The sequence below is a fragment of the Oncorhynchus clarkii genome, chromosome 7, assembly GCF_045791955.1.
Source record: "Oncorhynchus clarkii lewisi isolate Uvic-CL-2024 chromosome 7, UVic_Ocla_1.0, whole genome shotgun sequence".
NCBI lineage: Eukaryota > Metazoa > Chordata > Actinopteri > Salmoniformes > Salmonidae > Oncorhynchus > Oncorhynchus clarkii.
Genome location: NC_092153.1, coordinates 83,346,993 through 83,360,652, shown reverse-complemented (window position 1 = coordinate 83,360,652; position 13,660 = coordinate 83,346,993). Strand labels below are relative to the sequence as shown.

The following is a 13,660-nucleotide window of genomic DNA, read 5'->3' as shown; positions in this document are numbered from 1 at the left end:
TGGGTCTAGGAGAGTTGGTCTGGGGACAGGTAAACACACCTTTACATACCTGGGTCTAGGAGAGTTGGTCTGGGGACAGGTAAACACACCTTTACATACCTGGGTCTAGGAGAGTTGGTCTGGGGACAGGTAAACACACCTTTACATACCTGGGTCTAGGAGAGTTGGTCTGGGGACAGGTAAACACACCTTTACATACCTGGGTCTAGGAGAGTTGGTCTGGGGACAGGTAAACACACCTTTACATACCTGGGTCTAGGAGAGTTGGTCTGGGGACAGGTAAACACACCTTTACATACCTGGGTCTAGGAGAGTTGGTCTGGGGACAGGTAAACACACCTTTACATACCTGGGTCTAGGAGAGTTGGTCTGGGGACAGGTAAACACACCTTTACATACCTGGGTCTAGGAGAGTTGGTCTGGGGACAGGTAAACACACCTTTACATACCTGGGTCTAGGAGAGTTGGTCTGGGGACAGGTAAACACACCTTTACATACCTGGGTCTAGGAGAGTTGGTCTGGGGACAGGTAAACACACCTTTACATACCTGGGTCTAGGAGAGTTGGTCACAGGTAAACACACCTTTACATACCTGGGTCTAGGAGAGTTGGTCTGGGGACAGGTAAACACACCTTTACATACCTGGGTCTAGGAGAGTTGGTCTGGGGACAGGTAAACACACCTTTACATACCTGGGTCTAGGAGAGTTGGTCTGGGGACAGGTAAACACACCTTTACATAGGAGAGTTGGTCCAGGTGGGTCTAGGAGAGTTGGTCTGGGGACAGGTAAACACACCTTTACATACCTGGGTCTAGGAGAGTTGGTCTGGGGACAGGTAAACACACCTTTACATACCTGGGTCTAGGAGAGTTGGTCTGGGGACAGGTAAACACACCTTTACATACCTGGGTCTAGGAGAGTTGGTCTGGGGACAGGTAAACACACCTTTACATACCTGGGTCTAGGAGAGTTGGTCTGGGGACAGGTAAACACACCTTTACATACCTGGGTCTAGGAGAGTTGGTCTGGGGACAGGTAAACACACCTTTACATACCTGGGTCTAGGAGAGTTGGTCTGGGGACAGGTAAACACACCTTTACATACCTGGGTCTAGGAGAGTTGGTCTGGGGACAGGTAAACACACCTTTACATACCTGGGTCTAGGAGAGTTGGTCTGGGGACAGGTAAACACACCTTTACATACCTGGGTCTAGGAGAGTTGGTCTGGGGACAGGTAAACACACCTTTACATACCTGGGTCTAGGAGAGTTGGTCTGGGGACAGGTAAACACACCTTTACATACCTGGGTCTAGGAGAGTTGGTCTGGGGACAGGTAAACACACCTTTACATACCTGGGTCTAGGAGAGTTGGTCTGGGGACAGGTAAACACACCTTTACATACCTGGGTCTAGGAGATTTGGTCTGGGGACAGGTAAACACACCTTTACATACCTGGGTCTAGGAGAGTTGGTCTGGGGACAGGTAAACACACCTTTACATACCTGGGTCTAGGAGAGTTGGTCTGGGGACAGGTAAACACACCTTTACATACCTGGGTCTAGGAGAGTTGGTCTGGGGACAGGTAAACACACCTTTACATACCTGGGTCTAGGAGAGTTGGTCTGGGGACAGGTAAACACACCTTTACATACCTGGGTCTAGGAGAGTTGGTCTGGGGACAGGTAAACACACCTTTACATACCTGGGTCTAGGAGAGTTGGTCTGGGGACAGGTAAACACACCTTTACATACCTGGGTCTAGGAGAGTTGGTCTGGGGACAGGTAAACACACCTTTACATACCTGGGTCTAGGAGAGTTGGTCTGGGGACAGGTAAACACACCTTTACATACCTGGGTCTAGGAGAGTTGGTCTGGGGACAGGTAAACACACCTTTACATACCTGGGTCTAGGAGAGTTGGTCTGGGGACAGGTAAACACACCTTTACATGCCTGGGTCTAGGAGAGTTGGTCTGGGGACAGGTAAACACACCTTTACATACCTGGGTCTAGGAGAGTTGGTCTGGGGACAGGTAAACACACCTTTACATACCTGGGTCTAGGAGAGTTGGTCTGGGGACAGGTAAACACACCTTTACATACCTGGGTCTAGGAGAGTTGGTCTGGGGACAGGTAAACACACCTTTACATACCTGGGTCTAGGAGAGTTGGTCTGGGGACAGGTAAACACACCTTTACATACCTGGGTCTAGGAGAGTTGGTCTGGGGACAGGTAAACACACCTTTACATACCTGGGTCTAGGAGAGTTGGTCTGGGGACAGGTAAACACACCTTTACATACCTGGGTCTAGGAGAGTTGGTCTGGGGACAGGTAAACACACCTTTACATACCTGGGTCTAGGAGAGTTGGTCTGGGGACAGGTAAACACACCTTTACATACCTGGGTCTAGGAGATTTGGTCTGGGGACAGGTAAACACACCTTTACATACCTGGGTCTAGGAGAGTTGGTCTGGGGACAGGTAAACACACCTTTACATACCTGGGTCTAGGAGAGTTGGTCTGGGGACAGGTAAACACACCTTTACATACCTGGGTCTAGGAGAGTTGGTCTGGGGACAGGTAAACACACCTTTACATACCTGGGTCTAGGAGAGTTGGTCTGGGGACAGGTAAACACACCTTTACATACCTGGGTCTAGGAGAGTTGGTCTGGGGACAGGTAAACACACCTTTACATACCTGGGTCTAGGAGAGTTGGTCTGGGGACAGGTAAACACACCTTTACATACCTGGGTCTAGGAGAGTTGGTCTGGGGACAGGTAAACACACCTTTACATACCTGGGTCTAGGAGAGTTGGTTTGGGGACAGGTAAACACACCTTTACATACCTGGGTCTAGGAGAGTTGGTCTGGGGACAGGTAAACACACCTTTACATACCTGGGTCTAGGAGAGTTGGTCTGGGGACAGGTAAACACACCTTTACATACCTGGGTCTAGGAGAGTTGGTCTGGGGACAGGTAAACACACCTTTACATACCTGGGTCTAGGAGAGTTGGTCTGGGGACAGGTAAACACACCTTTACATACCTGGGTCTAGGAGAGTTGGTCTGGGGACAGGTAAACACACCTTTACATACCTGGGTCTAGGAGAGTTGGTCTGGGGACAGGTAAACACACCTTTACATACCTGGGTCTAGGAGAGTTGGTCTGGGGACAGGTAAACACACCTTGACGCACCTTGACATGCCTCTACATACTCTTAAAACAAAAACTTACAAATGGTATTATGTTTTTATTAAAGAAACATATATATATTCATATATCGCTGAGTTCTTTAATAAGTTCCTTCTGAAACTGAAGAATCAAATCTCTCTTTGGGAGAGAATCATGTACCCCCCTCCCTTTATTTCTCCCTCTCCCTCCATTTCTCCCCCCCACCCCCAGGTGATCGCCACTATCCCTAACAGCAAGCTGCGGTTCCTGCGAGGGGCGGGTCAGCTGACCAAGAAGAACGAAATGCCTGGGGACGAGGACATGAACGAGGACAACGAGGAGATCGACCACGCGGAGAGAGAGCTGCGACGCGGTCAGGTCCTCTGGTTCAGGGGGCTCAACCGCATTCAGACTCAGGTGAGGAACCAATGACAAGCTGTGGGAGGGAAAGATAAACCAATGACAAACCATGGGGGGGGGGGTGTCAGACCGATGACCAGCTATGGGAGGGGACAGACCAATGACCAGCTATGGGAGGGGACAGACCAATGACCAGCTATGGGAGGGGTGGGATCGATGACCAGCTATGGGAGGGGTGGGAACAAATGACCAGCTATTGGAGGGGTGGGATCGATGACCAGCTATGGGAGGGGACAGACCGATGACCAGCTATGGGAGGGGACAGACCGATGACCAGCTATGGGAGGGATGGGACCAATGACCAGCTATGGGAGGGGTGGGATCGATGACCAGCTATGGGAGGGGACAGACCGATGACCAGCTATGGGAGGGGACAGACCGATGACCAGCTATGGGAGGGATGGGACCAATGACCAGCTATGTGAGGGGACAGACCAATGACCAGCTATGGGAGGGGACAGACCGAGAACACTGTAAAATAAAATGTACAGAGTACATTGAGAAAATACTATTGTCATGAAATTCCATGGACCGACTACACTGTGAGTTTGCATGATGATATTGCAGTTACTTGAACGTCATTAAAATGTGTGTTATAGTAGTAATATTGGAGTATCTCTTGGATCAGTATTAGGAACTGAAAGGTTTATCTTGTTCCGGTTCCTGGAGAGAAACCCTCCTGTAGGTTTTAACTACAGCTCTCCAGGAACAGGGTTGGAGTTAAAACCTACAGGAGGGTCTCTCTCCAGGAACAGGGTTGGAGTTAAAACCTACAGGAGGGTTTCTCTCTAGGAACAGGGTTGGAGTTAAAACCTACAGGAGGATTTCTCTCCAGGAACAGGGTTGGAGTTAAAACCTACAGGAGGGTAGCTCTCCAGGAACAGGGTTGGAGTTAAAACCTACAGGAGGGTTTCTCTCTAGGAACAGGGTTGGAGTTAAAACCTACAGGAGGGTATCTCTCCAGGAACAGGGTTGGAGTTAAAACCTACAGGAGGGTTTCTCTCCAGGAACAGGTTTGGAGTTAAAACCTACAGGAGGGTTTCTCTCTAGGAACAGGGTTGGAGTTAAAACCTACAGGAGGGTAGCTCTCCAGGAACAGGGTCGGAGTTGAAACCTACAGGAGGGTATCTCTCCAGGAACAGGGTTGGAGTTGAAACCTACTGTAGAACCACAGCTGAAGCTCCTCCAGTACCAGTACTCCAGTCTTCCCAGACACTGACGTCTGGAGGGTTTGAACCAAACTCTTCATCCCCTTGGCGCAATCTGCTTGCGACTGGACTCCATGACTCTGGGCCAGTACCTTCACTGTGATAAGGTCTTTACGTACCTATATAGCAGAAACACACTGTTCTCAGGGTGGGTGATCCTCCTATCCCAGCCTAGCCGTCATGTCTATCCTACTACCATGGCCTGTCTGTTTATCTGATTGTCGCCCGTTACTCTGAGCCAGTCCCGTTATCACTGTGATACTTAAGGATCTTTGTGATCCCTAAGAGGTCTCAATCACGTACATGTCAGAGAGACAGCTTCCCCATGGCTAAGACCAGGGGATGCACTTTGTCATGGCCTAGTCTGTTCGTCTGTCCTACTACCATGTCCTGTCTGTCAAACATTGGGCCCTACACTGCGTTGGCATCCCCTCGGTTTCTTCTGATCAAAGCCCATTACTCTGAGGCAGTACCATTATCACTGTGATACACTAAAACTACCTGTCAGTGCGACAGGTTCCCTGGGAGTGCTGTGCTGCCTCAGTCAACCTGTCTGACCTGTCTGTATGACCTGTCTGTCTGTCTGACCTGTCTGTCTGTCTGACCTGTCTGTCTGACCTGTCTGTCTGTCTGTCTGACCTGTTTGTCTGACCTGTCTGTATGACCTGTCTGTCTGTCTGACGTGTCTGTCTGACCTGTTTGTCTGACCTGTCTGTATGACCTGTCTGTCTGTCTGACATGTTTGTCTGACCTGTCTGTCTGTCTGTCTGTCTGACCTGTCTGTCTGACCTGTCTGTCTGACCTGTCTGACCTGTCTGTCTGACCTGTCTGTCTGACCTGTTTGTCTGACCTGTCTGTCTGACCTGTTTGTCTGACCTGTCTGTCTGACCTGTCTGACCTGTCTGACCTGTTTGTCTGACCTGTTTGTCTGACCTGTCTGTCTGACCTGTCTGTCTGACCTGTTTGTCTGTCTGTCTGACCTGTTTGTCTGACCTGTTTGTCTGTCTGTCTGACCTGTTTGTCTGTCTGTCTGACCTGTTTGTCTGACCTGTTTGTCTGACCTGTCTGTCTGACCTGTTTGTCTGACCTGTCTGTCTGACCTGTTTGTCTGACCTGTCTGTCTGACCTGTCTGTCTGACCTGTCTGTCTGACCTGTCTATGAGCGGCCTGTCTTGTGTTCTCCTCCTCCAGATCGATGTGGTGAACACGTTCAAGAGCGGCAGCTCCTATCAGGGCCAGCTACGGAGACAGTCCTCCACCACCAGTCAGAACCAGGACGTAACCAATGTTTCTAGTCCCAGTCACGTGTCCTTGTCCAATGCCCTTTCTCCTACCTCTCCCACTGGGCGTGAGTCACTGTCCTCTGCTTCTGTTACTTCAGGGATGTCGCCCAGTCTCTCAGATACCCTAGAAGTATCCCTTTACAGTAACGTTGTACATTACAGTTGAGTCATTTAGTTGGGAGAGGCTTTGCTTATTACAGTACAATCAGTGTATTCAACTTAAGTTTGTACCATTTAAAAAAAAAAATTAAATCCCATCACTATCATCTCAAAACTATCCCCAAATTCCCAGGTTTCGCTGAAATCCTGGTTGGAAGATTCCTTGAATTGTGAGGGAATAAGAAGGGAAATCCGGAGTCCTCCAATCAGGATTTGGGAAACTTATCACATTTTTACAACCTCAAGATATAATTTGGGTCTTTTTTTTTCTCTTTTTTTTTCTGACCACGGGACCAAAAAGGGACAAACTCTGAATGGTTCTGGTCAGGTTATGTAGGATGGATAAACTCTAAAGGTTTCTGTTTAAACATTATATATTCTAACATCTCTGTAGTAATTCGTTATTACTAGTAATTAGTTTCTACTAGTCAGGTTGCCAGATCTGTTTTGGTTTAAGGTATCTCTCAGGTTGCCAGATCTGTTTTGGTTTAAGGTATCTCTCAGGTTGCCAGATCTGTTTTGGTTTAAGGTATCTCTCCGGTTGCCAGATCTGTTTTGGTTTAAGGTATCTCTCAGGTTGCCAGATCTGTTTTGGTTTAAGGTATCTCTCAGGTTGCCAGATCTGTTTTGGTTTAAGGTATCTATCTCTAGCTAACTGGTTGTTTGATTGTTTTATGGGTGGCATCTCTGAAGACAGTTTCTCCAGACTACCTTATTTTCTTTTCTATTCTTCATTTTCTTTTACACTTCTTGACATATTATGTTCATCTCTGTGACCCCCCCCCCCCCAAGAGAGTTATTGTCTCATTGTTACATGTCTTTGTTTTCCCAGAGTGCTAAGAGTGGAATGAGGCTACCGCCCACGTCGTGAATTTCAGGTTGTGAGTTTTCGTCCATTGTTTGACAAACTTTGATGTTAAAATGAATTCAACCACACCAAAAAAATACTCACCGGGCTGGGTAAACATTCAAGTATAAGCCAATGGTATAATTTCTTACTGTGCTGTTTCAGCCAATGGTATCATCCGTTACTGTGCTGTTTCAGCCAATGGTATCATCCATTATTTACAGGGGTGAAACTGGATGCTGGTTTTCTCTTCTCGTTACAGCTGAGAAGACAAGACGGAAGTAGGAGGCAGAGAATCGCCTCTCTCGCTCCCTCTTTCCTGTGTCCAGTCGCTCTCTCTTTCCTGTGTCCAGTCGCTCTCATGGTCCTGTCTTCTCTGTTCTGTCATCTTTATGTAACTCGGTGGGCCTGTAGCCAGTGTCCCATTCTTTCTGGTCTTTATGTAACTCAGAGGGCCTGTAGCCAGTGTCCCATCCCGTCTCGTGGCTTCACGCTGTTTGGTTTGATCTGAGTTTATGTACGTAATGCTGATATGACTGACTTGCCACAGTGTAGACCTTTTTCATCGCTCGTGGAGAACGGTCCGATTTCTTTGATTGTTTCTGTTTTTTCCCCCCCATCCACTTTACCTCCCTTTGATCCCAAAAAATCAAGAAGATTAAGAGTACCCCAGAGTACTCAGTCAATCCTAAAAAAATGTTAGTTCTGACAATATTGGTCTGGTAAGACGTAGATGAAACTATAACCATTTCCTAAAAACAGCAGCTGAGAAACTCATACTTTTTTCAAGGATGTTTAAAGAGTTTCATGCTTCTATCATTAAACATGGGAAATAATTCCCCTCGCATCTAATTTACTTTTTATACATCAGTGGCACATCATTCCTCTTAAAAGTTCTGGTTAGCATAATAGACATCTGAATTGAAAAGGGATTGTAGTAGATGTCATGAAGCGTTTACACTCACTGGCCAGTTTATTAGGTACACCCATCTAATACCGGGTTGGAACCCCCCCCCCCCCCTTTCCTCCAGAACAGCCTGAATTCTTTGGGGTATTCTACAAGGTGTCGGAAACGTTCCACAGGGATGTGGGTCCATGCTGACGCGATGACATCACCACAGTTGCAGCAGATTGGACGGTGGTACATTCATGCTGCTGACAGCCCGTTCCATCTCATCCCATTATGCTCTATAGGGTTGAGGTCTGGAGGACTGACCAGGACACTCTAGTAAGCTGAACTCGCTGTCATGTTCCAGGCAATGTTTTCCCACTCCTCCATTATCCAGTGTTGGTGATGGCGTTGCCCACGGGAGCAGGGCTTCTTCCTGTTCTTAGCTGATAGGAGTGGAACCCTGGTGTGGTCGTCTGCTGCAAATAGCCAATCAGTAACGAAGACCGACGAATTGTGTGTTCCGAGATGTCGTTCTGCACACCACCGTTGGACTGCGTCGTTATGCCGTTTTGTGGTCCGACCTGTTAGCAGGATTCTTGACGTTTTACCTGAGCTGTTTTATCGCCCACGGGGCTGACTGGATGTTTATCGTTTGTCGCACCCTTCTCCGTAAACCCTAGACGCTCGTCTGTGAAAAGACCAGGAAGGAGGACGTTTGTTAGATACTGGATCTGACGTGCTTGGCACCGACCAATCATCTAACGTTCCATCATACAGAAACTGAATGTCTGGATGCCCGTTAGCTTTACATAACGAGCCACGACCACCTGACTGTAGAAGTGATCCATTTTCGTGACCGGGGGGGGGGTGTACCTAATAAACTGTGCCGGTGAATGCATTTGAATTCAATACTGGCAATTCAGAACCGCTAATTTAATTAACCAGTGAAAGTGAAATAAATATTTTTAAGAAGCAAAACATATTTACAAAATAATTTAGAAAAATATATTTTAAATTTAATCCATTTATGTAATTCATATATTTTACGTGTGTTACACATCAACAATGTTACTATAACATAATGCTTTTAGTGTATTTGTCTCCAATAAAAATCATAAAAAACAACAGGAACAAAACAAGCACTACTTTGGGGCTTATACTTGACTGTTTGCTCAGACGTGCATGGAGTTGAGCTCAGAGAAACAGACCTCTGGCAGTAAAACCTAGCCGTGTTGTACAGCTATGTGTCTGTGTGCCTGTGTTCTGTTCATCACCACGTGGTCCCTGTTGCATGTTCGTTGTCTGGTTAGTTTGGTTGGTCGTTGAAGCTTGTGGTCTGGTCTGCTTTCATTGTGTTGTTTTGCTACACTCACTGTGATCCTTTCCCAGCACCCCCCCCCCCCCCCCCCCCTGTCTCCTCATATCTCCTTAAAAAAAAACTGGACATCCCTCCTTTATGTCCAACTATGTCCACATTTATCCATTCACAGTCTCTGTGGATGTCCTACCCATCACTCCCTGTCTCTCTTCCAACCTCCTACAATGGATCTGATCTGATCTGTATAACGTGTCTTATCTCTAGGTATAACGTGTCTTATCTCTAGGTATAACGTGTCTTAACTCTAGGTATAACGTGTCTTAACTCTATAGGTACAATGGATCTGAAGTACAAACTTTTCCTCCTACCATTACTGACCTCCGACCTCCAGAGGTCTTCAACTTGCATGATTTGTATTTCTGTGTGCAGTTTATTAACGTGACTTACCTTTACAGGTGTATCTCACATTGGATCATTTCTTTATTAACGTTATATAGGTATATCGTGTCTTATCTCTATAGGTATAACGTGTCTTAACTCTATAGGTATAACGTGTCTTATAGGTATAACGTGTCTTAACTCTAGGTATAACGTGTCTTAACTCTAGGTATAACGTGTCTTAACTCTATAGGTATAACGTGTCTTATCTCTAGGTATAACGTGTCTTAACTCTATAGGTATAACGTGTCTTAACTCTATAGGTATAACGTGTCTTAACTCTATAGGTATAACGTGTCTTAACTCTATAGGTATAACGTGTCTTATCTCTAGGTATAACGTGTCTTAACTCTAGGTATAACGTGTCTTATCTCTAGGTATAACGTGTCTTATCTCTAGGTATAACGTGTCTTATCTCTAGGTATAACGTGTCTTATCTCTAGGTATAACGTGTCTTATAGGTATAACGTGTCTTATCTCTATAGGTATAACGTGTCTTATCTCTATAGGTATAACGTGTCTTAACTCTAGGTATAACGTGTCTTATTTCTATAGGTATAACGCGTCTTATCTCTAGGTATAACGTGTCTTATCTATAGGTATAACGTGTCTTATATGTATAACGCATCTTATCTCTAGGTATAACGTGTCTTAAATCTAGGTATAACGTGTCTTAAATCTATAGGTATAACGTGTCTTATCTCAATAGGTATATTGTGTCTTATCTCTATAGGTATATCGTGTCTTAGGTATATTGTGTCTTATCTCTATAGGTATATCGTGTCTTAGGTATATTGTGTCTTATTTCTATAGGTATAACGTGACTTATCTCAATAGGTATAACGTGTCTTATCTCTATAGGTATATAGTTTCTTATCTCTATAGGTATATCGTGTCTTATCTCAAGAGGTATATCGTGTCTTAACTCTATAGGTATATTGTGTCTTAGGTATATCGTGTCTTAGGTATATTGTGTCTTATTTCCATAGGTATAACGTGACTTGTCTCAATAGGTATAATGTGTCTTATCTCTATGGGTATAACGTGTCTTATCTCTATAGGTATAATTTGTCTTATCTCTATAGGTATAATGTGTCTTATCTCTATAGGTATAATGTGTCTTATCTCTATAGGTATAATCTCTATAGGTATAATGTGTCTTATCTCTTTAGGTATAACCTCTATAGCCATAATGTGTCTTATCTCTATAGGTATAATGTGTCTCTTTTCTATAGGTATAACCTCTATAGCCATAATGTGTCTTATCTCTATGGGTAAAACGTGTCTTAACTCTATAGGTATAACCTCTATAGGTATATTGTGTCTTAGGTATATCGTGTTGCATCTATATAGGTATAATGTGTCTTATCTCTATAGGTATATCACACATTGGGTCCTGTTATATACATACAATGAGTGTTACCTTAATCTTGTGTTTTGCCTATGACCTTCTGTTTAGGTGCGCGTCAGATCAGTGAGTTGTGTACCATGTTGTACTGTATTATACTGTATTATATCGTACTGTACCGTATTATACAGTACTGTACTGTGAAAGCAGACCACAGACTGCAGTTTCCTCTTCCTCTTCCTCCTCCTCCTCCTCTTCCTCCTACCTAACCCCCTCTGTCTTTATCTGACCATCTCTCAGAGGATTCTCTACCTCTCCCAGAGTCAAATCTTCCTGACGGTTCTTATTTGCTCTCCTGTGTTTACTCTCCCCCCCCTCCCTCCCTCCCTCTTCTCTCCCTCCCTACCACAGATTCGCGTCGTGAATGCATTCCGTAGCTCCCTCTACGAAGGCCTTGAGAAACCAGACTCTAGACCGTCCATCCATAACTTCATGACCCACCCAGAGTTTAGGATAGAAGACACCACGCCTCACATCCCCCTGATAGACGACACTGACCTGGAAGAGGACCCTGCGTTGAGGATGATCCCTCAGTCCCAGACAGGCAGCCAGCCCCAGTCCCCCAACAAGAACAACAACGCCGTCGACAGCGGCATCAACCTCACCATCGACACCACCAGTAAATCAGCTGCATCCTCCGGCCCAGCCAGCCCACTGCACAGTCTGGAGACCTCCCTCTAGTGGCCTGCAGCTGGCTGGTGGAGACCTCATCTGCAACCTTGGAGACACCAGCCCACTGCAGCCCTTGGAGACCTCTAGCAACACCTTCTGATAGCCTGGCTGGTGGAGACCTCCGTTTGCAATCTGGAGACCTCCTTCACTGCCATTTGGAGACCTTTCCCTACTGCAATATAGAGACCTTTCTCTACTGCAATATAGAGACCTTTCTCTACTGCAATATAGAGACCTTTCTCTACTGCAATATAGAGACCTTTCTCTATTGCAATATAGAGACCTTTCCCTACTGCAATATAGAGACCTTTCTCTACTGCAATATAGAGACCCTTCTCTACTGCAATATAGAGACCTTTCCCTACTGCAATATAGAGAGCTTTCTCTACTGCAATATAGAGACCTTTCTCTACTGCAATATAGAGACCTTTCCCTACTGCAATATAGAGAGCCTTCCCTACTGCAATATAGAGACCTTTCTCTACTGCAATATAGAGACCTTTCTCTACTGCAATATAGAGAGCTTTCTCTACTGCAATATAGAGACCTTTCTCTACTGCAATATAGAGACCTTTCCCTACTGCAATATAGAGAGCCTTCCCTACTGCAATATAGAGACCTTTCTCTACTGCAATATAGAGACCTTTCTGTACTGCAATATAGAGACCTTTCTGTACTGCAATATAGAGACCTTTCTCTACAGCAATATAGAGACCTTTCTCTACTGCAATATAGAGACCTTTCTCTACAGCAATATAGAGAGCTTTCTCTACTGCAATATAGAGAGCTTTCTCTTGAGGCCTGGTGGAGATATCTACTACAGCCTGGTGGCTCCCACACTGCAGGTTGGAGACTTCTGTCTTTCAGTCTCTTGGATACCTCCTTTGTCTGCAGTTTGGAGACCTTCCTCTAGCCTCAGTCTGTCTCCTGCAATCTCTCCTCCTGTACCTGGAGAAAACATCATACCACACATACAATCAGAAAGCACAACAAAGCCAACACACAGGACATGTGTGTGTACTGTGTGTGTGTGTGTGTGTGTGTGTGTGTGCGCGCGCTGCTGACTGACTGAACCATGTTTCTAGCAGCAGTGAAGAGGAGGACCAGAAAGTGAGTGGAAAAAACAGCATAAACTACAACCCACTCCTCTCTCCGTCCTCACATTAACAATGACTGTTTCTCCTAATAGATTCAATTAAAAACATTTATTATTGCTCCTGCATGAATGTACATTATCCAATGTTTTTATTTAAATAGTTTTTTTTTATTTGATTGGGTGGGTGAGAATTGCTTCTTTAAGGCAGCTTTATCCGATCGTTGGTCTGCGAGTTCTTTAAGTGTAAAAATGTATTTGGTTTATAAAAATGAGACGTGTGTCAAGGCCGTAGGACTCAACAAGCACAGTAGATTTGCACCTGTTGGAAAAGAGGAACCCGTAAATAAATACAATTTCTTAAACTTATGATATATATATATATATATATATATACACACAGAGTTTATCTTCATTTGTTGGCATGTTGCCTTGTTTCTGCTTCGATGGCTCAAACTACTTTTAACTTATTTATGTGCTTTAAGAGAATGTCATTGGTTTACAACACCCGTAGAAACTTCCTGGTTGATTCGTAGGGTTCCAAACCATTCAGCAGATGTAGTTGGAGAAAAAAAAAAACTCAAGTTGTTTGAGTTCTCCTCATTGGTGTTTATAATATACCTTGTACTGGACTTGCCTGCTATCAAATACTGTAGATATTTTTTTTAGAGGATAACAAAAGAAAACCAAAATATTATGGGATGTAATAATTCATGTTAGCTAATATTATATGAATGT

At 45.1% G+C, this 13,660-nt stretch overlaps 1 protein-coding gene across 2 annotated transcripts in view; it reads left to right on the top strand.

The window, feature by feature from the left end:
* Positions 1–12,114, top strand: part of LOC139413918 (ATPase plasma membrane Ca2+ transporting 2) — a 178,848-nt gene extending 166,734 nt beyond the window's left edge. For both annotated transcript variants that reach the window (XM_071161779.1, XM_071161778.1), the window contains 2 exons: positions 3,416–3,601; positions 11,509–12,114. In XM_071161779.1, the coding sequence (XP_071017880.1) occupies positions 3,416–3,601; positions 11,509–11,838 (516 nt within the window). In that variant the 3' untranslated portion in view covers positions 11,839–12,114. The remainder of the gene's footprint in view (positions 1–3,415; positions 3,602–11,508) is intronic.
* The last annotated feature ends 1,546 nt before the right edge of the window (positions 12,115–13,660 follow it).